Source organism: Paralichthys olivaceus, chromosome 2 (assembly GCF_024713975.1).
Source record: "Paralichthys olivaceus isolate ysfri-2021 chromosome 2, ASM2471397v2, whole genome shotgun sequence".
In the NCBI taxonomy this organism is placed as follows: domain Eukaryota; kingdom Metazoa; phylum Chordata; class Actinopteri; order Pleuronectiformes; family Paralichthyidae; genus Paralichthys; species Paralichthys olivaceus.
In genome coordinates, this window is record NC_091094.1 from 4404771 (window position 1) to 4429103 (window position 24333).

The 24333-nt window shown below is 41.4% G+C and overlaps 2 protein-coding genes across 10 annotated transcripts in view; one reads left to right on the forward strand and one right to left on the reverse strand.

Moving 5' to 3' along the window:
- The window catches only part of cenpp (centromere protein P), a 72869-nt gene that overhangs the window by 4411 nt on the left and 44125 nt on the right, over window positions 1-24333 (reverse strand). The window lies entirely within an intron of this gene.
- Window positions 574-20377, forward strand: ecm2 (extracellular matrix protein 2, female organ and adipocyte specific). 6 transcript variants are annotated; one of them, XM_020096640.2, is made up of 12 exons: window positions 577-1091; window positions 4628-4759; window positions 4957-5118; window positions 9256-9444; window positions 10584-11480; window positions 12323-12438; window positions 12518-12653; window positions 13127-13284; window positions 14675-14814; window positions 15000-15112; window positions 16146-16359; window positions 18342-20377. In XM_020096640.2, exons 2-12 carry the CDS (start codon window positions 4630-4632, stop codon window positions 18535-18537), a joined length of 2451 nt encoding a protein of 816 aa, XP_019952199.2. In that variant the 5' UTR covers window positions 577-1091; window positions 4628-4629; the 3' UTR covers window positions 18538-20377. The 6 variants fall into 6 exon arrangements, with proteins under 6 accessions (XP_019952200.2, XP_019952199.2, XP_069372817.1 ...); XM_069516716.1 differs by lacking the exon at window positions 577-1091 and adding an exon at window positions 3102-4140 and having other exon boundaries at window positions 10623-11480; XM_069516709.1 differs by lacking the exon at window positions 577-1091 and adding an exon at window positions 3106-4140.

Sequence of the window (24333 nt, forward strand, 5' to 3'; positions counted from 1 at the left end):
CCGAGTCTCCATTTTGTTATTCATCATGAGATCTCACACACACACACACACACACACACACACACACACTCCATGAAAGAATTACTATCAAACCTTTTAACTATGTGAATCAGCAGAGTAACATCTTCATAATAATAAAAAAATACTGTTTGATAAAATGAGATGTTTATTTGTTTTTATTATTTGGGGATGAGACATGAACCAATGAAGAATCCATCAAAGTTTGAAGTGGATCAGGACGAGGAGACAGATACAGGAATTATTTTCAATTTCTTAAACATCCAGAGCATTTCTCAACATGTTGGTTAATTCCTCGGTGGATAATTCATGGATAAAAAATCTGATGTTTTTAAAGGACTGATATTTGTGAGTGTGGGAAAGTTGTTGCAGATCTTAATGAATATCTGGATCTAGTGAATTTGAATGTGGTTTCATCAGAGGCCTTAGAGGAGGCACGAGCTCAGACACCGAGATTTCAACAGTCGCCTTCTCATCCCTCTTCGTTCTGGGCTTTAAACATGTTGTTGAGCAGGAAACTGTTTTTTCTCTCTGACATTGAAGCGGGATGTTTGTTCCCGTGTGACCTCTGACCTTCGTCCTACTCCTTCACCTCGTTCTGAGACGTCTCTGTAACTGAAGTGAAAGTCGTCTCAGTGTTTTCCTCTCTGCTCTGCAACACGTGGATATTTCACTTCTGCTCTTTTGCTTTTTCGTCTTTCTTCGTTTACCCTGCAGTCTGTTGGCCGTGTCCTCCCTCGGACAGGCAGACAGATGTCTCAGACCTGTCTCTCTCTCTCTCTCTCTCTCTCCCTCTCTCTCTCTGGCTCTTTCACTTGGTCTCAGCTGCAGTACATATCCTGGCTTTCCTTCACAGCTCTGTTAGCCTGCTACGCTCTACACAACTGTTCCTCGCTCTGAGACACGCCAAGGCTCTCACACACACACACTTACAGTGTCATCTCACAGAGACACAACCGCGCACACACACAAACACACGCACACATCTCCTGGAGCTCCTGCAGAACCAGAGGAAGAGAAAAGAGGTTGGAAGAAATTTGGCCTCAAGTCCTGCAGCCGCCTTCAAACTGCTGGTAATGTAGAGTTAATGTCTGTCTGTCTGTCTGTCTGTCCCCAGCTCCTCCCCCCTGTCTGTCTCTCTGTCCGTCTTTTCATGATCTGTCAACAGCTGTGTCAGTTCTCGTTCACAGATCCAGAAGAAAGAAAGAAAGAAAAACCCTAAACGTTTTTACCCTTGACAAACAGGATCTAACGTCTCGTCCATTCAACGCAGCACAGAAACTGTTTTTTCACTTCAAGGATACTTTTACTGATTAAGATGCAGCTCTCCCAAAAATCCCCCTCCGCTCCCTGATGATGTTCTGTTGCGTTTCACAACACGAGCCGAGTCGAGGCGACGTTCGGGGAGATGGGGGGAGCAGGAAGTGAACCAGAGCGAAAACATCTTTATTCAGGTTTTAGCTGATTTGGTGCTTTCAGCAGAGATTCAGCTTCAGTGTCATCAGTCTGTCCACAGAGGACGATGAGACAGAGAAAGACAGAGAGATGTCAGGCTGGTTGTTTAGTTGGTTGTGGATCAGTAACAGTCGACTGACGTCTTGTTTCCTTCAGGACGTAAAGTTTGTCCTGAGTGACATCAACTGAAATCACACGAGGAGAGTTCTCTTCAGGTTCATCCTGGTCTGTTCATAGTAAACACAGGATGACAGAAGAGGCTTGATTACCCCCTGGTGGCTGGCTGCGGTATCAATCATATGTCCTGCCTCTTCCATGTTAACACGTGGGACATGGACCAAACTAAAAAAAACTCAAAATATACATATATACAAATGTTTTTTTCTAAAAGATGTGTTCTGTCAGTTTAGGTTGTTGTTGTTATGTTTGGTTTTAATGAGACACATTTGACACTAAGGAAAAAGCATTTGTCTCCAGATTCTCAGTCTATAGACAGACTGATGTTTAAAAATTTAATTGGATTTGTTTTGGAAAAGTTTAATAAATTGTGATTGTCAGGTATTTAAAACTTTACATAATTTTTAGCTTCACTAAGTCAAACTTGAGTCACAATTTGTGTCTGGAAAAAAAAAATCTTTATGTTGTGACGTGAAGTGAAGTTTCTTAGAAAAATTGAAACCAGACACGTCTCAAAAACACACTTTGACAAACATGATGTACAAAAATGTACGATTACATGGATAAAAAGTCACTTTGAATCATTGAATTTTCTTCAGTCCAGTTATTAAGTGAAATACTTAAGTAAGAAAACAGACCAGCAGAGAGAAGCTGCAGATTTCAGCACTGTCTGTGTTTCATTAACGCACGTCTCCAGGTTATTTTTATCTTCTACTGTTGCTGCTGGAAGTCTCTCCGTCTGAGCCTGCTCATCCAGAAACTGAAGTGCTGAATATTTTCCATTTCTCTTCCCTCCCTCCTGTTTTCTTTCCTCTCTCTCTGATATCTAGCTTCTGATTGGTTGGTGGAGAATAGAGGAGGGAGGGTCTCAGAGCTGTTCAGACGTCCAGTCTGTGGAGCGGCACACTTTCGTTTTGTTCCATCCAAAGAAAATAAAAAGTGAATGATTAAGAACGTGTGGGTGGTTGTCATGGATAAGAGCCTCCTTATTACATGATGTGTAATGTGTGCTCTGGAAAAACATCATGGGACCTGTAGTTTTTCTTCCTAGCGTAAAAGCTATCGAAGTGCTTTAGTAGATATTCATTTATCCTGCGCTTCATTAACACCTCACCTGTTTCATCATGTGTGGATTTACGGTACAGTGCACTAACACTTGTTGCTCTATTTATCTTTATTATTATGTCATGCAAAGCTCCCAGATGAACTCCCACAATGGAAGGCGTCACTTTACAGTTAATACTTTAAAAATACTAATAGCGGGGGACGACATGCAGCAAAGGTCTGGAACACAGTCACAGCTGAACCTTGACCTGTGGTACATGACATACTGTGGTACATGACATACTGTGGTACATGACATACTCTGGTACATGACATACTGTGGTACATGACATACTGTGGTACATGACATACTCTGGTACATGACATACTCTGGTACATGACATACTCCGGTTCCCCGGGGGCAGCGTTCCTGTTCAGATAATTCTAGCGTGTCACTGTTGCTCTGACTGTGGAGACACTCCTGCTGTATACAAATAAACAAAAATAATAATGAATAAAAATATGAACAAAATAATGATGCAGCCATTTTAACTGCCCTAAAACTTTAGAATTTAAACCACGATGAATCATTTTATCAATGTTATAATTGGAAAGTTGTGCAGAGAAGAGACCAATACACGTCAATGACTGTGGATGAGATGTGTGCAGCTATGATATAAAACAGCTCTTACAGACGCACGTACTTATTAGATCCACATGACAGATGTTAACTCGTGTGTTTTGCCACTGAGGGCGACGGAACAAGTTGTAAACACATGGTCTCCTATTAACACCTGATCAAGTAGCTGGGAGCTAATACACATCTAACTGTTTCCACATCCAGAAACACGGAGCAACACCATCGTTCCAACTGATGATGAACATCAAATCCATTGTTCTCTCCCCTTTTATCTCTGGTTGATCTCCTTAAACATCTGGATCCAGATGTGTTCCACTATGTTCACTGTGAAAAGCTGCAACTGGCACAACTCATTATCTGATTTCAGACCGACAAGATCCAGCAGTAAATAAACAAGCGGCCGCAAAAAAACTGAGGGTTTCCATCAAGCTGTTCTGGGCACCGACCCAACAAATCAAGACAATCCTGTGATTTAACACCACCGACTCCCATCATGCACTGGGGCACAGCAACACTACATTTATTTCTGTTATTGTGGACGACACAGAGAACTGGTTCAATCTGCTGCATTCAGAGGACACAACTATCAGGTGTGTGAAGGTGTGTGTTAGCGTTAGAGCTCTGCTTTAATAATGACAGGACTGCAGCGTATAGACCAGTCATTACACACACACACACACACACACACACACACACACACACACACACACGTGCACACACACGCAGGGAACCAGCCATTAGGACCCCAGCAGACAGCTATATGAGGACGAGCAGTGACAGCTCTTTTGTCAGAGAAGCTGCTGCAGGTAAAAACCTCTTTCTGTTCTGTTTTTCTGCGGGGGGGAGAAAGAACGTGGATCTGTTTGTTGACTTTCACTTGTTTATCTGCTGGTTCCTACAGCAGAGTGGTGCTGAGGGGGGAGGGAGATGGGGACATGAAACAAATGGTCCCCAGTTGGACTCAAAGCTTGGATATTGTGGTTCATGCTCAGAATGAACTGCTGAGGATCCAGTCCAGAGTTGGGTGTTGAACACATTTCTTCTCGGGTGCAGAGAGAAATGCGTTTGTATTGCAGAGTTTCAGAGACTGTGACTATTTGTGTTTGTCTTTAGACTCGATTTAACTCTGAGGAGCTTCTTCTGTCCAAAGACAAAAAGGTTTTGTGGAAAGAAAGAGGTTGAAAACAGCAGATCTTTGGTATCAGGACCTCGTTCAGAATTGTATCAACAATGTTTTCTATCAGCCGTTGTGGAGGTCTCAGTGTTGCTCAGAGTTTCTGTGCTGCTCTGCAGGGATGAGGTGGTGGCTGGTGGTGGCCAGTGTGTGGCTCCTGGTGGCCTTGAACATCCCTGACACCCAGGCCAGGAACAGACCTCGCAAGGATGGCGAGATCCGCCGGGGGAAGAGGAAGAGGGATGGACAGGGTAAGACTCAGTTTCATTTAAAAAAAAAAACACACACATCTGGCAAATATTCCTGTTTGTTTGACTGTTATCAGCTTCGTCTCTGTGCGTCCAGGACAGTCCAGGAGAATTTTCACCAAGCTTAGCACAAAGGATGGAAACAAGAGGAAACTACAAACCCGGCTCTAAATAAATAGTGATAGCACAATGTGTTGCAGGTCATGGGGAGGCCAGAGCCGGACGCTCCAGACCTCTGAAGATCAGACTGGTCCCGGGTCCCACTGTCCCAGTAGAACCAGGAGACAACCAAGGACACTCTCTGCTCCTGAAGTCCTACAAGAACATCCAGGAGCAGCACTCCAGCTACAACATTATCCCAGGTCAGTGTCTCAGATTTAACCCAGGTCATCGACCCAGAGGTTTAAGTTTAGTTCTGATTGGCAGTGATTGAAACATGACAACGAGGTGGACACGCTAACATCAACCCAGCGCCTCTGTCAGTACCTTCTGTGACTCTTCACCATTTTAGCAACAAATTAATTTGCTTTGTTTCAAGCTGCACTTAAACATCGTTCAGTCAGCTTTTAATTTGAGCAGACAGAAATAAACGATTAAAAAATGAGCACAAGATGGTGACTGGTCTCCACGCTGCTCTCTACTGTTCACTAACCCTGATTTCAAACAGGTTTGTGACGTTCAACGTGACAAATTAAAAGAAAAACTTGTCTGCTGACAGTGGGATCCACTGATCTGACAACAATTTAAATCTTAAAGTACTTAGAATCAGGTGATCAGACTCAGTCTTCCTCATGGTTTCTTGGATATTTATATGTATTAAAAAAAAAAAAAACTCCCCTTGCCTCTGAGCATGAAACATGTTCACAACTTAAAAGCACTTCATAAATAATAAGAAATGATCCCATGAGAAGCTTGAACTATCTGATGATCTGAATCTGATAAATCTAAAAAGCTGGATTCGTTTTCTTTTCCATTCCAATGACAATGAGGTAATGAATTTCCTTATGTTCTGTTGGTCTGTGCGGCTACATCACCATTTCCAAAAGTCCATTATTTTCCAGTCAACAAATCATTTCATTCATGTAACAGTCAGAAACAATTAACAAGTGTAAGTGATATAAATTAGAGAAAAGTTCTCACATCCGAGAAAATAATCCTCGAAAAGACAGTTTTAATTTCGATAAATGAATTAGTGTGCATATCTGTTGATGTGTGAACCTACATGGAGATGTGATGAATGACACAAGACTTTTCCAGTCAATGAAATCTTAGAGCAGTGAAAATAAAAAGTGAATAAAACGTTTGAGTGCAGTCAGAGAAGAGTTCAGCTGAGAGGCTTTGCCCTGCTCCCGTAATGAAAGAGCTTGTTATTACAGCTCAGTAACTTAATGTCACATCATCACATTCCGACGAGAACAGAAGGGAAAACCATCTGAGGGAAAAGAGCTCGACAGAAAAATACGTCCTAAAAACCCCCACACAGAGATGAGGACAGAGGCTGCGAACGAGAACCTCAGAGCCACGTGGAACTTTTCAGTTTCAAACAATAAAACCAGCATGAGACAGTTGGTGGCCACAGCATGTTGTTGGGAAATAAGAACCCTTTGTTTCTGTTTTCACTGCAGTTTGAAACACGAGAGCATGTTAGCTTTGTGTTCAGAGTCGCAGACACAAACTGACTGAAGTGTAACAACCAAACAGACCGGAGTTCAGTTTACAGAAACTTACAGACGTCGCACCACGACGACTATTTTTTCGTCTGAGACGTCTGACGCTACCGAGAAATATTTTGTTTGCTTTGTTGTGTGGAAAGTGAAAAGTCTGTCCAGTCACCATGGCAACCAATCAACTCCCTAAACGTTTAACAATCCTTCAATGTGGAAAAGTTCCCTCGCGATCATGTCGTCACCAGCTTTGATTTCCCAACGACAAACAAGCTTTTCGTTCCAGAGCTTTCTACCTTATCTCAGTGTTCATCTGCAGGTGGAGTTTAGTCCGCGGCCAAAGAGACGGGTCACATACGGGTCGTCAAGGGTGGAACCCATTCATTTGTCAAGATGAATTTCAAACAAGGTTCAAGATACACGGCTCAGCTGATCTTCCTCCTATGCATTAATTTGGCAGAGCTCATATTCCACACTCTTACTACTGGTCTGTTCAGAGCCCTGGTCTTATAGTTGCTGCTCTCTCTGCATCACTTTCCATGGAGGCTCATGGAAGCATAGACTCTCCCCACCTCAGGCTTTCCATGTATGCATGTGGAAGGGCAGGGGGGGAGGGGGAGCAGAACAGAGTCATACCACCAAATATAATAACAATAATGTAATGTTGTACACACGAGTCAAAGATTTCAGTTTAAACGTTGGGGGCTCCGTAGTGTCCGTAGAGACCTGGGGGACATCTTTTAAAAGTTTTGTTTTGTTGCGACATATACAGATATTCAGTTTACACTGAAAAAAAATATATATATGTATACAATCCTAGCATTAAAAATAATAATTATATATACTTTTATTATTATAATCTATTAATCAGCAGGTCAAATGGTTTCACAGCAAAGTAAAAATATACACTCAACACTGTAGGATGATCGTACCACAGCTGATTTCGATGGTCGCCATATTATTTGAACAAAACCTGCAATTTACAAGACTATGAAAAGCAAGAGCTCTGACAGCAAGACGATATTTTATAGAGAAAAGAAAAGCTTTAAAGTAGGTGTGCTCCAGAGATGACAGGGTGACAGTCACAGTAAAGACGACCCAGATAATAGAGACAGTGTTTAGGAGAAATAACCTGAGCCTCTTAACTACCTGTGTTTCCTATAGACGTGACAAAGAGCATACCATTAGAAAGGATAGATGACAGACAGGACACACTCAAACTAGACACAAAGAGCCTCTTCCTGCTGTATCATAGTGGTTTACAGTCTTTCTTACTGACTCACTACCAGTCACAAGCTCGTCCCGGCCCAGGTCTGATGTTGAAAGGTGAAGTTAATGCAGAGGGAGGAGTGGAAACACTACAAATCACTGCTTTGTCTGGTTCTGATGCTAAAGTACAAGCTTTAGATTCGACTAGACCTACACAGCAATTACTGCAGCAGGGCCTGCTGCTGCTGCTGCTGCTGCTGAGGAGGATGACAAGGGTCGGCACGTTGTGACCCACAGGTTGCCGCATTGAATTCGCTTTGTTCTGGACCCTTGCGTCACCGCCCACCTCTCTGAATTGCTCAGCGATTGAAAAAGGTTTAGTGTTGAAGTCGTCAACAGCTGTTTCCTCAGTTGCAAAGTCGGCACATTCAGTCAAAGACTCAAGAAACGAGACCTAATCTTGTGTAGGTCACTGTACAACAATAACTTTCAACACAAAAAGTCACGGGTGGATATGATCCTCACCTCTGACTGGTGAGGGCAAAATACCCTCCAAAATAAACACTGTGACAAAGTGAATAAGAAGGTTTTCCTGACTCTTTAAAAAATAGCAGCCAGGGGGCGCCATCACAGCCGAATGTCTTACTGCTCTCTCTGTCTCTTGATACCTTGTGTCTAAAAGGGTTTCTCTTTGTTTGACAAGTTGCGGTTCGTGGGACAATAATCTATCTTGTAGTGGACGTGTGTGATAGACAGAATTCACCAAAGACGTGTTGAATGGGCTTACACTGTATTTGATTTGCACCATGTGGATGTTTTGCTGAAGTTCTGTGTAGCTGGAAAAAGATGTAAATAAACGCTCATCGAGAGGTGGAGAAATTCTCCCCACTACTTTATCCCATCGACTCCTACAATCTGTTAATCACGTAATGATCGAGGGTCCTGGGCCGTCCACAGTCAGTGCAGATTAAACAGGTCTGTAAACAATGACTAAACCTCATTAAATATGAAACTGAACCACACTAATATTTTGCAGCATTGTAAAGACACGATGACATAAGGCTCCAGGCTGACAAAAGAGCTTCATTCAATGAGGAGCAGCAGCACATCTGGATCTTTACCTCACTCACATCCATAAAGTCCACTCAGTTTACTGCGACGTCTGATCAACTGTGTCATGTGACCGCTGGCAGGCTTCATTCTTTCGTTTACACAAGACAAGCGTATTCTTTCCACATGTGTTGTGTTGCAGAAACACTTCAACTTTGCCATGTGTTCACGTGGGTGACGTCTCGCACACTGCCACTCCAAATATTATGAACATGCAACCGTATGAATAAAACCATGTGTTTCCTCTGGCTGTGGCAGTATATGAATGTTTTAAAACAGATTTATATTATTTTGTGTTTCAGATATTATCCACATCATGCTTGTCTCCACTGACACAACACAGATGAAAAATATGTCTGCATTTCATTTTTTACATGCAGAAGATTTATCTAGAAAACGCTCATAATCAACAGTTGCCAATTAACTTCTACCTCCTCCGCGGTCACGGTGCAACTTACTGAAAGATTTGAAACCACGACAAACTAAACTGACTGTAATGTGTGTGTGTTGTTTTAGGTAAGCAGGGCCAATGTGTGTACCAGGGTCTGACCATGTTCGACCAGGCCGTCTGGTCTCCGAAGCCGTGTGTGACTTGTCTGTGCACCGGCGGGCGGGTGGTTTGTGACGAGATCACCTGTCCCACAATGCACTGCCACTTCCCCTTCACCCCTGCTGGGGAGTGCTGCCCCGTCTGCATGGAGCCAGGTAGAAACACAACATGTGGCAACGCCATGGTGCAACATCCAGAGGAAACAGAGATGGAAAATGTACAGATAGTGTAGTAGAGTTAGGAGTCAGTGTTAATTGAATCAAACCATAAAACGTACATTTCTGGGATGAAACACTTTTTTTTTACTTTCCATCTCTGAGGTCTCTGCATGTTGCTGTCGGTTTCCATCATGGCTTTAAAAATGTGTTCAGCACATTTTGGGTCGGTCAACACACATGTTGTGATGCATTTAATATGTCTGTATGTTGGGAGATAACGCACGGATGACTAGAGATCGACATTCAAAACCAAATCTGAATTTGAATCTGAACAGAAATGTCTCAAGTAAGAATATTGTTGAAAAAAAAAGAAGAAAATCTTGTAATAATGAGTCATTTTAAATATTTGATTTATCATTTTCTGGTTTTGAGACACAAATGTTCGTGTCGAGATCTTTTCCAATAATTATTCAAAACTAAGTCATAGCTAAGTTATATTTTTTAGCCTTTTAATTTGGTTATTAAACAGATGTGACCAGGTTATATAACTTATCCAGTTTATTAATCTATAAAACTTTGGTCATGATCATGAGAAATTATACAATTTGATTTTTTTTAATCGCTAAATAAACGTATATTAATTACATTTAGATTCCGTAGCAGCTAACGCCAACATCAGCTTATATTATTATTATCTATTAACCATAAATAATAGATGAACTTGACCTGACTCCACAGGTACAGTTTAGTGGGATTTGATCCAGACTGGTCTACAGCAGCCGTCTGCTCTGTAGCTTCAACAAGCTGGACTTGTACCTGTCTGTGTGGTCAAATGTGGGCGTCTGTCTGTCTACAGCACTAACACACAGCCGTCTGTCTGTCCACCTCTTGTCTCTCTGTGTGTCCAACTATCACTCTGTTGTCGCCAACTTTCATCTGTCGTTCTCCCTTAGTTTCCGTTATCTTTTCTACATTTACTTCTTCCTCTCCTGTCTCTCTCTACTCTCCTATTTCCATCCCCCTTTTCTTCCTTCTTTCTTTCCTGTCACCTTTTTCTTTCTTCTCGAACAACTCCTGCCTTCTACCACCTCCTGCCATCTGATTGGCCGCCCCGCACCACCCCAAACCCGCCCTAGACCCTGACCTCAGCCTTGACCTTTCTGGTGACTCTCCAGTTCCCAGTGACCGCAGCGAGCCTGTGACCCCGCTGACCCAGGAGGAGATCCAGCGAATCCTCTGGCGAGAGGAAGAGGAGCACCGCGAGGAGGAGGAGCGCCTGAGAAAGAAGGACGAGGCGAGGAAGAAGAGGAGGAAGCTGAGGAAGGAGCAGGAAGAGAAACAGAGAAAGATAGTGGAGGAGAGGAGGAGGAAGGAGGAGGAGGCCCTGAGGTTGCAGGTGGAGAAGGAGGAGGAGGAGTGGAGAAAGCAGATAGAGGAGATGAAGAGGCAGGAGGACGAGAGGCGGAGACAGGAGGAAGAAGACAGGAAGCAGAAGGAGGAAGCAGAGAGAGAAGCAAGGGAGAAGGAAAGGAAGCTAGAGGAGGAGAGGAGGAAGCAGGAGGAGATCCTGAGGAAGGAACTTCTGGCTCTGGTGGAGGAGGAGGAAGAGGAGCACCAGGAGGAGTTAGAGGAGTACCACGAGGAGGCAGAAGAGCACCAGGAGGAGGCAGAGGAGCACCTGGAGGAGGCAGAGGAACACCTGGAGGAGGCAGAGGAGCATCTGGAGGAGGCAGAGGAGGAGGTGTGGCTGAGAGGAGACGTTTTTCAGATGCCCCCGAAAGAACCAGAAGAACCAGATCTCATCCCCGCTCCAATCCCAAGACCCCCTGCTGCGACGGAGGACGAGCTGAAGGAAGTGGAGGCAGTGGAGGAGGAGGAGGAAGGGGAGGAGAGGGAGGTGGTAGTGCTAACGAACAGAGGAAGCCTCCCTCCAGGCTGCGTCATTTCTGATGTCACTGTGACATGTGAGAACGCCAAACTCTTCCACTTCCCTCCTCTGTCCATACCTGAGCTCAAATCTCTGAGTCTGGAGGGTAAGTCCGCACCACAACACGAGGAGGAGCTGAAACACTGCAGCCCGAAGAAGAATCGACCATTTCAAAAAAGACTCCACATTATTTTACCCAGAACTGATATTTATAGAGTTCTACTTTAAACTACAATGATCACAAGTGGTCAACAGGAAGTTATGGTCACAACATCACCACTTATCACATAATGACATATTCTTCTTAAATTCTAAAAATATTTCTTCATAGCTGTTTCATTCATTCATTCATTCATTCATTCAGAACTTACTGATTCCACTCACTCGCTCTCTCTCTCTCGTTCTTGCTTGCACACACGAACATCGTCAGTCACATCTGTAAACTCAGAGGAGATTCTTACTCCACACACTGATCTGATGCAATCAACTAATCGTTTCACCAGAGAACAGTATTAATCACACGGTCTGTTTATGATTGTGATTTATGGAGTTTTATTGCTGCGTTCACCTCACAGATTATCTTTGGCTGAGTTCAGCCATAGCAGGGAGGACATTAACCAGACAGCCAGTTTTCACCATGCAGCATTAACAATATCTATGATTTTTAAAATGACAAATTGAGGTTATCACCAACTACTAATGAGGAGATGCAACCTGGATTTTGAGATGAGGTAGACTTGCAGCAAAACCAGGAACTAAAAACCAAGAGTAAAAATAATGCAACTTGCTACTAAAACCTCATTCTTTGCATTAGGGGAACAAATTATGTGAATAAATAAAACACAAGTAAACTAAGAAACACCTTCAAAAATATGTTAAACAGAAACTAAAGAGACAGAGAGACTACTGCAGTGTTTACTGTAAACTAACTGAAAATGTTCTGAGCAGGTAACAACATCAGCAGCATCCCAGCAGGAGCCTTTAATGGCATCCCCAACCTGGAATGGATCAACCTGAAGAAAAACAAACTCACCTCTGCCGGCATCGATGCCAAAGCCTTCAAAGTAAGATGAACTAGCACTCTAAACCAATGCTACCCTTCAGAATAAAAGCCAACATCTGCCTGCCACTCGTTTGTCTCAGGGTCTGAAGATGCTGAGACGTCTCTACCTGGACGGGAACCTTCTGGAAGCCGTGCCCTCTGACCTCCCCCCAACCCTGCAAGAGCTGAAGGTCAATGAGAACACACTGAGGGGGATGGATGAAAACAGCTTCCAAGGTACTGATACAGCATCGCGACCTGACGTCAGTGTTTATGTCGCTAAATACTCTGACATCAGTTATTTACACTCAACAACTTGACGACTACATGTCTGAAAACGACATAAAGCAGCCACCGAGATCATTTATGAACTAAACTAAATGTTGGTGTGAGCTGAACAACCAAAGTTCAGTTCGCATTTGTTTGAAGGGTTTCAGCTTTTGTTGAATTAAAGTTAAAAAAAGATCCTTGAAGCTCAACTTTGAAAGTTGTCTGCAAGAGACAAACCTTTAGCCCATTATTAATCACACCGTGTGTTTCCTGAGTCACAGATCATTTATTTTTTATATAAAATTTGTTTTATTGAGCCAGGAGGCTGTTGTTGAATTAAACATTTTTCCTCTGCCCCCATCATTTACAGATATTTCTTGCCACATTGATTTCAGGACACATTTCCAGTTGAGCTTTATATATTTGTTTTATCTTTAAAGATCTGAGCAGCCTGGTGATTCTGGAGCTGGAAGGAAATCTGTTGAGTGAGGGGAATGTGGATCCTCTCGCCTTCAGTTCGCTAAACCAGCTCTCCTACCTCAGACTGGGCAGAAACCACTTCCGCACCATACCACAGGGCCTTCCCGCTTCACTGCTGGTATGCTGGACTCATTGTGAACTCTTAAAAATATACATAGACTATACATTTCCGAGGGGCTATCAATATCCTGGCAGGCTGATACAAACCGAAGCCCACATATCATTTTCATGTCTCTGGACATGTGATTGACGTTGTGAACAGCCAGTCAAAGAGGAGCCCTGAGAATCTCTGGGCTTTTTGGACAGCAGTTGGTAGAAAAAGGTGAAATGCTCAATAAATGAATCTTAATTAACTCTCTCATCAGGTTCAGTCACATCATCAGAGGCCGTCTGAGGAACTGGCAGCGTTAAGGCTTGCTGATGCATCACTATTTTCTTCTTGGCATAAGAGTATACTCCACTGAGTAAACTCGACCTCTACCTGTGGGAAACCAGACCGCCCAACCTGTAATTATGGCCTCTGGTTAACCACAGATGCTGCAGAACTCCAGCAACATGCTGCTGCTGTAAATCCACCTTAAAACCAACTTCATGTTATGACTTTGGACAGTTTCTACACACTGGAAATGCAAAATACCACAACTCTTTGTGGTCATTAGTATTTGGAGATCAAGGTCTACCTTTAGTATTTGTTACTTTCAAACACTTACACTCGTAAACAAGGAGGTAATGTTTTTGTCTGTTTGTTTGTAAGCAGGATTACGCAACATGACATTTTGTGGAGGGACCCATTAAATTTTAGTGCAGCTCCAGAGCGGAAGGCGGATCCTGGAATGTTTTTTCACTTTCTTTAACACTGTGAGGGCGTTGTTAACGAGAGTGTGCAATTTGGAACAGGTGAAAAGTAAAAATGTAGATCTACTGCATTTAAAGGTGGTTTCATAAGGAGACTGTTGGGGCTTGGTGGAGGTTTGCACTCTAATGAGAGCCAGTCTACGCATGTTAATTGGAAGATGAGGGATATGATAGATATGACATGATATGATTACAGATTGAATAGGCAGAAACTCAGCATGTGTCCGGTGGACATCAGGTTGCTGATCAGTAGATAGCATCCAGCAAAAACTGCAGCTGAATCCAGTTGCATAACCTTTGACCTGAAACTGTCTCATTAAGCCACAGAATAAAAAACAGCTGTTTAATTACAAACTCATAAACACCCCATTGGTCTCATTAAAAAATTAAAATGAATGAGATAATAAAATCCAACCATAATACTGACACTGAATTCCAGTCATCATTACCAAACTTGGCCAGGGACAAACCTATTAAATTTTAGGGTTTGCAGATTCAGTTGAAGGGCAGATACAAGAATTTAATCACTTTCCATAAAAAACTTTGATTTTCCACCAACTTCTCTGTAATTAACATATGGATCTGAATATAAGAAATACTTGTTGAGATGAGCCTGTGTAACTTTGTTTTTCTCATGTCTGCCTGTTGTACAGGAGCTGTACTTGGAGAACAACCTGATTGAGGAAATCTCAGAGACAGTTTTCAACCAGACCAGAAGTCTAAACGTGGTTTCTCTGAGACACAACAGGCTGGATGAGACCAGAATCGCCCCGATGGCTTGGATCAACCACAGGTCCGACAAAGCAAGACATGTCACAATTACCCATGATCCTCCAGAGTGTCAGGAATGTACAATTTACGAATGTCAGCTCTAACCACAGAGGAATGTTCAGGTTTTAATGAACGGCCAAAAATAAGTTAGTTAAACCTTATTATCCCAACTACTACTAATCCTCCCCTCATCTTCCTTCTCTGCAGAAATCTCGAGTCCATCGATCTTTCACATAACCACCTTTACCTGGTTCCGTCCTACTTGCCCAGATCGCTTATCCATCTAGTGCTGGTGGGAAACAACATCGAGAGGATACCTGGTCGGTGGAAACTCTTTATGAACATCTGGATGAGAATATGTAGCAGATTTGTTGTGTTGGTAGATACTTGGAGGATTTACTCAACAACCTTTGGATTTATTAGAGGCACAAAAAGAACTCCAAGTGGATTTTAAACCTGCTGTTTTTATGTCTGTATTTGATAAATATTTGATTTGTGGTCGGTTGATCTGCTATGACGACATCTGTAAATCAAAGAAATAGATGATAGACGTTATAGGTTTATAGTTTTCCTCTGCAGGAAATTTCTAAAATCGAATATACTGTGTGTTCACTGTCAGGGTTTTGTTTCCACTGGTCTCCTCCTGCTTTGGTGACGAGCTCCTGGAACCAAATTGCTTAGGAAATGATAATCAAGGTTCCAGGTACTTTCAGGGGTTGGCTGCAATCACAGTATAAGAAGGACAAAGATAGAAGTAACCATTTTTACGACTGCACCTGAACAGAGCAGGATAACCAACACTTTACAAAGAACAACGAGGAATGTTAGCTGGACAAACCAACATGTGCAGGCCTGCAAGGGGGCAAGAGGGGAGCTGGAGTCAGCAATTCACAATGGCTCTAGAAGAGAAACTACATTTATAGACTTGGATACTATTTTGAGCAAAGGCAGGTTTGGATTCTACTGTGGACTTCTTATTATCATATGAAGATTAATAGAAATAAACATTATCGCCTCCACCACATTAAATTACTCCCCTACAAAACATACCAGATAACAGCTTGACTGAGTTTTGGGGGCCAGTGCCAATAAAGCTATACATTTGTCAATTCTTTCAATTAAGAACAATTGTGGCAAAGATTTGATGCTATCAAACACTTCTGGCAAAGAAATGATATTGAACCTTGATATTTTACAGTTGAACCACATATTACACAGATATTAATACGTCTGTAAAAGGCTCGGTTTTAACCAATAAATCTAACAGGCTCGAATCAAGATTACACAGTTGCAGACTGTGCAAAAACAACACGTCATGTTCTCCCACAATTACAGTTTCCTTCATCCCCACAGGCTACGTCTTTGCCCACATGGACCCCGGTTTGGAGTATCTCTACCTCTCCTACAACAAACTGGATGGAGAAGGGATCGAACCCGAGTCCTTCTTCGGCTCATATAACTCCATGGTGGAGCTGTGTCTGGATCACAACCAGCTCATCACTGTGCCGTCAGGCATCAACGAGATGACCAACGTACACTTTCTCAGACTCAACAATAACAGGATCAGGTAGGAAGACAACATCTAATCAAAATTATCTGTTAGAGTTCAAGGATTTCTACATAATTACTTTCTAGGAATACATTTGTTTTCCCAGGATTCCACAAATTTCTCACCATAAACGATTTAAAAACTCTAAATTTACCCTGACAACAGGGTTTCTGCTGTGATTGGCACCAGCCCCTGCGACCCTCAAAGAATAAATGTTCTAGCAAATGGACATTTTGCAATATTTTCCAAACTAAACATCATTTTGACATCATAACCTCTTACTGCTTGTTAAAGGTGTGAGTGGTTTTACAGGAGTGTATAATTGTCTAAGTGGTGACCTGAGTTCATTCTGTGTGGCACTGGAGCAAAAATCCTTCAAACGTAGCCACGTTTCTGAGACGTTTCCATGGTTTGACGGACAGAGCAACTGTACTTGGACGTTTAATTGTAGGGTGATCATCTGCACATGATGTCTGTGTGTTGAACGCTGCTCTGCTCTCGCATCTTGGAGGACGGCCTTAAGGTCAGATTAAGACAGTTTGTTGGACTGACTGCACACAAGTCTCTATTGAAAGATGTGTTTTCCACAAATCTAGTCATCCAGAGTTCTTTCACTGAATTGTTAAATTAGATTTTAGCATGACAAGTAACTGGAAGAAATATCCACAGCTAGAGTTATGAAATTTCAGGGTTAGCATACAGTTGAGTAATAGCATTAATTATATTTTGACGAAGGCGTCTCAGTTCTCAGTGAACACAGATATTCAAACATTCAGGTTCATGCAGGTGCTTTTCCTTCTTGGTACTATAAAGAAATACCAGGATCTCAGTTACGAGCATTTTTCATCCATCCATCCACTTTCCAAAATACATATCCTGTTCAGGAACTGGACTCCATCTGAGTGTACAGTGTTAGGTCTGTGCTCTCTCGTCTCCCCTCACAGTGTATCTATACCTGAAGGAATCCCATTAATCATAAGGCTCGGAGACTATCATTTCAGGCCCTTATGGAAACATTCTTGTTTCATGTGCCATATGGATTTAAAAGACCTTGAGGCAAAGTTCAAATTTGTGACTTCTGATTAAACGGTGTGATTTGACTGGACCAAGTACATTTCTGAGAGTTGGGAACATATTGTGCAATAACATTGGGACTTTCTGGTATCAATTATTCACCAACTACAAACATATGACCCAAGTTTTAAAGATAAATTGACTTCACGGTCAATTAAAGTAGCAAAACAGCAATAAAACCAGTTGACTAAAGACAGTGTAAACCTTTAAGTCGATACAATCCTTTAATACAGACAATAAAGAGTTCAAAAACAGATTAGAGCCTGAACGACTCATTCGTCACGGCCTGCCAGACAATATTAAAGCTCAACGTTCAACCAACCAACAGTCGCCTTGACAACAAGAAACAAAACAAGGGTCTGGGAGTCACCCTGAATCACCTCATCACCAACTCACAGGTCCATGCACAGCACATAAAGCTGTGGTATTTACATAAAGTAACATTACTACTGAGACACTGTACTGTGCTCCAGCTCCACTGCCAACATGGCTGACACCCCAGGTGGGAAACTTGAATCAGCCTGCACCATGCGTCCCCTTAAGAGCGCCGTAGGTTACCCCAAATTAAAAGGTTTAACTTTAAATTCAATTCCAAAATGACACAACTACCCATAGTAGTATTACCAGCTATGGAACAATGCAAACTCTTTCTTTTTGCATCAGTAAATACTCATGTTGCAGCATAATTAAGACGAAGACCAGTGGTCCTAGAGCAAACTTGAGGTATAGAATGGTGTATCATCTGCAAATGAGTGGTGTTTTCCAGAGATTTGATAAGATTTACTGCTTTTTGCATTAAATTGTTTTGTCTTGGACTGATGATCAGACACAACGACATTGGTGCATTCAAACAAATGATTAATCAACAATACAGAAAATCTTTGTTAATGAGAGATCTAACAGCCTTTTAATACTTTGTCTTCAAGGAGTATCCCTGACGAAAGCATCTGTGACCCGAACCACAACGGAGACTCCACTCTGGTGGCACTGAGGCTTGAAAACAACTACATCGACCCCCAGAATGTCCCACCGACAGCCTTCTCCTGTGTACGCGCCTCCTCAAGTGTGGTCTTAAAGCCTCAGCAGAGTGACGTCCGGAGTCCACACAAAACCAAACACTAAAAGACATTTATTTGTAAACCCTGAAACACAGGGATGAATATATTGGATTTTTAGGACGTTAAATTCCAAGATAAATGTCCTTCATTAGCTTCCACAGTTGCTGCATGTTACTGAAATAAGAATAATAAGAAAATGACCCTCAAAAAGCCTCTCACATTGAAGTCTGATGTACAGACTGAACATGGAAATGTTATTGTAATTTGGCTTGTCTCTATTGTCCTCTCTTTTTCTTGGACTAAATCCTAACAAGCTGCATAACAGTAAGATTTTCTTCTCGTCTGGCTCTCAAATGTTTTTCGGGTCTGGTAAGTTTTCACCTGAACCAACTTAAATGAAGGAAGGTGACAGAACATGGTCTGACTTAAAACACATCTGTCTCCTTTTGTTGAATGTGAAACTCTCTAAAATGGAAAGAATCCCTGCGCCATACACAGTAAAATGAAAATGCTAATAAAGAAATGGAAAGAATTCTATGAAGTTATCCCACAACCCCAACACATTATTTTTAACAACCTCAGCACCTTCATGTTCCATGTCTCTGCTACAGAGTGAGTAGTAAAACTGCATGTGTGACACATCCTTCAGGCTCATAGTGTTTATGATTCAGAGAAGTTTGAAGGATTAAGTTCAAGTGAGCGCTGCTGGAGAGATAATCTGACGGATGAAGACATGGAATTTATTGGGAGTTTCCATATGTTGTAGGTTTTAATTAATAGTTTAGCTTCAGATTTCACATGTTGACGGCACGCTACAATACCAAATGCATATATATTGTCTGTAATTTGGCCATTTTGTGCTTTAAGTATATACCCAGCAACAGCTGTTTCATTTCAGTCTGTTATACATCCTCTGTTTGGCCTTGTCTTTACTCAAGGACAGTAGAGTATTGTTTGAGTTTCTGATACCAGTACTAAATCAGTACCTGCTCCTAAACTGCAGACTGCAGATGATGAGAACAAGTTTTTATTACTAATGCAAATTGGAACTGTTGAAAGTATACTTAACTTAAATATACACATTTCTATACAGGGAAAACTCTTCATAAATGTTAAAATTAACATTAATTCACACTACACTACATAGTCACATAATAAATAAAACCCAACTACACTAAATAACAGTTTCAGGGCTGAATATAACTCAAATACCCATCAGCTCCAAACTGTCTTCCTGACACCAGGACCTCCCTTTACACAGAAACGTTTTCAAACACGTCTTGGTGTTGGAATCACGTGGTTTCATCTTGTGTTGAATGTCGTGATGAGCAGAGCTTTGCTCTAGAGCTTAGTGTGGATTATGTGCTCTGAAGAGACAATCAATCAAACGCCTTTGACCTTCAGTTGTCTGTAAGAACTCAGAAAAGAGTTGAGCTGTGGGGGGACCACTGGTTCCAGAGGGCTTTACCTCACTGTAAAGTTTCCACATCAGGGTTTTTATTTTCAGTGTTCCTCAGCACAGAAACACAAGAATCTCCTGGGTGGTTGAACCATACTTTAACTATAACATACCATAGCTCGATGTTCATCCTTCAAACATGAACCTTTGTAACTGAGCTGCAGTGTAGTAACAAGAAGACGAGAGCTTTGACAGTGAATAAAAGAGTAAATCCTTAATGTGTGTGCAGGGCAGATGTGGTTTAAATTCTCTTATGGTCCTAACTTTGCTTTGCGTAAATATGTTTTGAATTATTACAAAAAGCACAACTGTTTCAATGATATGCCCTTCACCATGCTCTTGGCCAACATGTCTTAATTACAACAACCTTTGTGAAATGTCAATGATCATTTATAACAGTTTCAACAATGTTATAATGTACAATAAACATCACAATGTACCAGAACTGCCTGATTCTCAAAAACATGTGAATAAAAACCACAGACACTGACAGCTCTTCAAAACTGGAGCCAAATTAAAGATGCTTTCTGTCATTTTAGGTCGTTCTTGTCACACTGATATTTGTTCAAATGTTTCTAATAGAAAATGCACGTTTCAGTGAATCTCATCATAAACTATGGTCTCATAGTCTGGGAACTGCTGTGAACGAGAACAACAACAAAAGTATTTGAATAACTAAAAGAAACAGACCCCAGTGATGATTCAGAAGTCTGGAAGCAGGTTACATAAGACTCTTGTTCCCATCTGGAGGAGTGCAGAACACCTTGAGGATTTTTTTAGGATTAGACAATTGATGCAAATATTCAGCCTGTGAGGTGCATGAGTCACATTTCTCCAAACAAGGGATTAGATTATATGCCTGTAGAATCCCTGAATCTCTTCATTGTCAACACACCCAGCCCACTGAAGAGTGCATTATATTTATTTTCATGTTACCAAATCAACACCTCAGTCCTCTGGCATGAGGTGAAGCCATGATGACTAAAGGGAAAGTTATGATAAAATGCTACGATCTTTGCCTCACATGTCTTCTGCCTTCATGCATTACACATTCACTGAGAGCTGTAATTATCAGAACAGGAAAGCCAACTTGATCATAATATTTTCCTCTGAAAGTCTGAGGTTTAGGATCATTTTCTCCAGTAGCAGACAGATTGAAATGACTACTGGAACAGTAAAGCAAAAATGTGAAGAGGACAAAAACCACAGCCTCTTCGACGGTAAGTCAAATTGGAAATATAAGGTTATTATAAGTAGACAAAAATAAATCTAAAAGTAGAAAAACAATAATAGCAACAATTGCTAATTTGCTAGATGCTGGCAGTCGCTGTCTCAGCTGGAAAACTTCAAAGATCAAAGTTTTCCTGCAGAAAAGAGAGAATTGGCTTCTCTTGCCAAGGTGAACAGCTGCTGTGTTGATCAGTGTCACAGATCAGACACAAAGGAACGATCTTAGACTCAGTAGTTACATGATCTCACCAGTGTTTGTCAGGGTGAGGACACAGAGCTTAAAACTCACTTTTATGTTCTCAGGAGACGATTTATCGGGCACAGTAGCATTTTCTGTTCAGGAGATGATTTACATGATATAAAAGCAGAAAAACATTTTTTTTTTTATTGGATTTTTTTGCAGCCCCCTAAAGTTTATTCTAATAAAATGTATATAACCTATAGACATACTAACAAGTGCACGTAATAGATATTGCTTCCTTTTAAGGTACAGTGTGTAGAAATTAGTGATAACTAGTGTTGAAATTGCATATACGTGTTTAACGCTAATTCCCAGAGCCAGATGGTTAGAAAAGCAAAAGGACACAGATTTATTTCGTTGTACTCACGACTCATCCAAGATTCTATTTATTTTGCTCATTAGTATTATCTTAGTATTATACTATCACATTTGTCACTGAAGTCTGAGGATGTTGAACACTGGTCTGTTGTGCAGCCTGGCTGGGAAACACTGAGCAGCAGGTAACACACTGAGTTCCAAGGTCGCAGCGCTATTAAAAGTTTCCTGGCACCAAAACGTTCTTTGGGTACTACAGTAACAACAACACTGAGGTAAGACCTTGCCCTGCGAGTTGCCCCAGTGACTCAGCTCTAAAGGCTCTGACGGAGGAAACTCTGCCATGCAGTCCAGAGCTGTCACAGACGTCTGTTGGGTCGGAAAGTATGAGATCCAGAGAACGGAGGGGCGTCCTGACCGCCTCCCATCAGGAGCGCAGACCATCTCACATCAGGAAGTAATCTCAAACATTTAATTTGTAGTTTGAATACTGTAATTCCAACAACGCTGCCATATATTATTCGCCACCACAAACCAATTTCCTTCTTTTGACTTTTAAAGCTTTGGAATTAAACATTTCTGCGGCGGAGCAGGCAGCTGAGAAATATGAGATTTTCATGAAAGATCCCCCTCACGAGAAGATGATGACGGGATGGATGTCCGACTTAAAAACTCCAGTTCAAAGGTTTTGAAAGATGTTTTGTACTTCGGACATTTTCTAAAACTTTCCCAGCCAGTCCCCTGGTTAAAATGACTGTAAATTGTCCGGTTGAACCTTTACCAGATTACACACATTTCTGTAAAGTTCACAGCGAGGGAATCACCAATATCTTCTTAAGAATTGTCTTAATTTTTTTCTTAAGAAGATTCCTGAGAAAATCTACGGCAAATAGTTGGATACTCCAAGTGCACACAGAGCTGAAGGGCCTCAGAGTTACATCAGGGTTCAATCAGATCCCTTCAATGTTAGGGGAAATGGTTCTTTAATCTTAAAATCTGGCTCATGACACAGTATTGTTTCAGCTCACAGTTATGGAGCTGTGATTATGAGGAATTGGGAACTGTGCCTGAGGTTTTAACATGGGAATCATATAAACGTGGGCCGCTTACATATCACATAGTAGTTTAAGACTTTAAAACAGTCATGAGTGAGTTTGAGAGCATGAAACACATTATCAGCTCATCTCACTGCTGAAATTCACGAACAGCTAAGTGCTTGTTTAACTTGAGCTGTGATTGAACAGCAAACAACATTTACATGTGAAATTCTCCCATGGTGATCAAGCAGCTCCCTCTCAACCAGGAACCTCAAAAATGTTCTGATGTTTTAATAATGAATTGTTGATGCTTTTTGTCCGAGCTGTATTTCATTTTACATTGTACAGTGACCACTGTCTGTGGCTCTGTATCCAGCTGCAAAAGCTTCCAGACAGGAGTCTGATTTCAGAGCATTTCCAGAGGCACTGTATGTGAGAATACAAATGTCCGAGTCAGTTGCTCCGGACATTTTCTAAAACTTTCCCAGCCAGTCCCCTGGTTAAAAAGACTGTAAATTGTCCGGTTGAACCTTTACCAGATTACAAACATTTCTGTAAAGTTCACAGCGAGTGATTCACCGATATCTTCTTAAGAATTTTCTTAAATTTGTTCTTAAGAAGATTCCTAAGCAAAGTCTACATGGTACGTACACTGTAGAATTGTTTGCATCTGTGTTCTTATATTGATGAATGCCATGTTGTTGTAAGTTCGTAATTAGCATAGGTTAACGTCCTGCCATTGCGCATAGATTCTGTTCTTATATAAGAACGAATCCCAGATAAGAAAGGATTGGTAAACGTCAGAATCTTCATAACAACTGTGTAAGTGGGTTTTAAGCAGAAACCCTTAACACTTTTTAAAAGTATTGTTGAGAAAAGTTTAGGCATTACCGTCTATTTGATCTGAGGAGACAGGAAGTTAAGGAAGGAGTTGAGATTAAAGACAAGAAGACTCCCCAGCTAGAGTCAAACCAGGGACCTTTTGATTACACGCTCATGTTAAACCTCAAGACACCCTGTTACACATCACAATTTTTCATTTTTGACAAACTATAAACAAGAATAGCTTTATCAGCAGAACTGTGCTCGGAGGATAAAGAGGAACAGTCAGCCTGACGAGGAGATGAGCAAAAGTTAAGAAGAGTACAAGCCTTCTGAGGTAACAACAGGAAATCTCTACGGTTCAGCATCGGGGCTAAAAGTAACAGAAACAGGAAATTACAAATTGAATTTCAATCGCAGTTTTTGCACAAATTGTTAAAAATGAAGCTTAAAGGAAATTATCTGGGACAATTTGTCAGTTTTACAACAGTTGTGTGTAATATAATGTAATTCAATCTGTTTTAAATATTTTATTGTGAATTTCAGTGTTCTGGGGGGAGTTGGGAACTGGATTAACATTTTCTTTAATTCTTTTAAGTTTAGGAATTTCCTTCAAAGAATATTTTGAACATGACACACGAGAGGACTCGACAGGCTCCATGTTGATGAAATAATAATTTCACCAGATCTGTGATGGGTTTGGAAAATATGATTTCCAAACAGTGAAGATCCACTGAAACCAGAAAAAAAAAAAAA

Coding starts and splice junctions, on each gene's coding strand:
- ecm2 (XM_069516709.1), top strand. CDS start 4,095: ATGAGGACGAGCAGTGACAGCTCTTTTGTCAGAGAAGCTGCTGCAG. Junction 4,141..4,627: donor TGTCAGAGAAGCTGCTGCAG/GTAAAAACCTCT, acceptor GCTGCTCTGCAG/GGATGAGGTGGTGGCTGGTG. Junction 14,815..14,999: donor ATGGCTTGGATCAACCACAG/GTCCGACAAAGC, acceptor CCTTCTCTGCAG/AAATCTCGAGTCCATCGATC.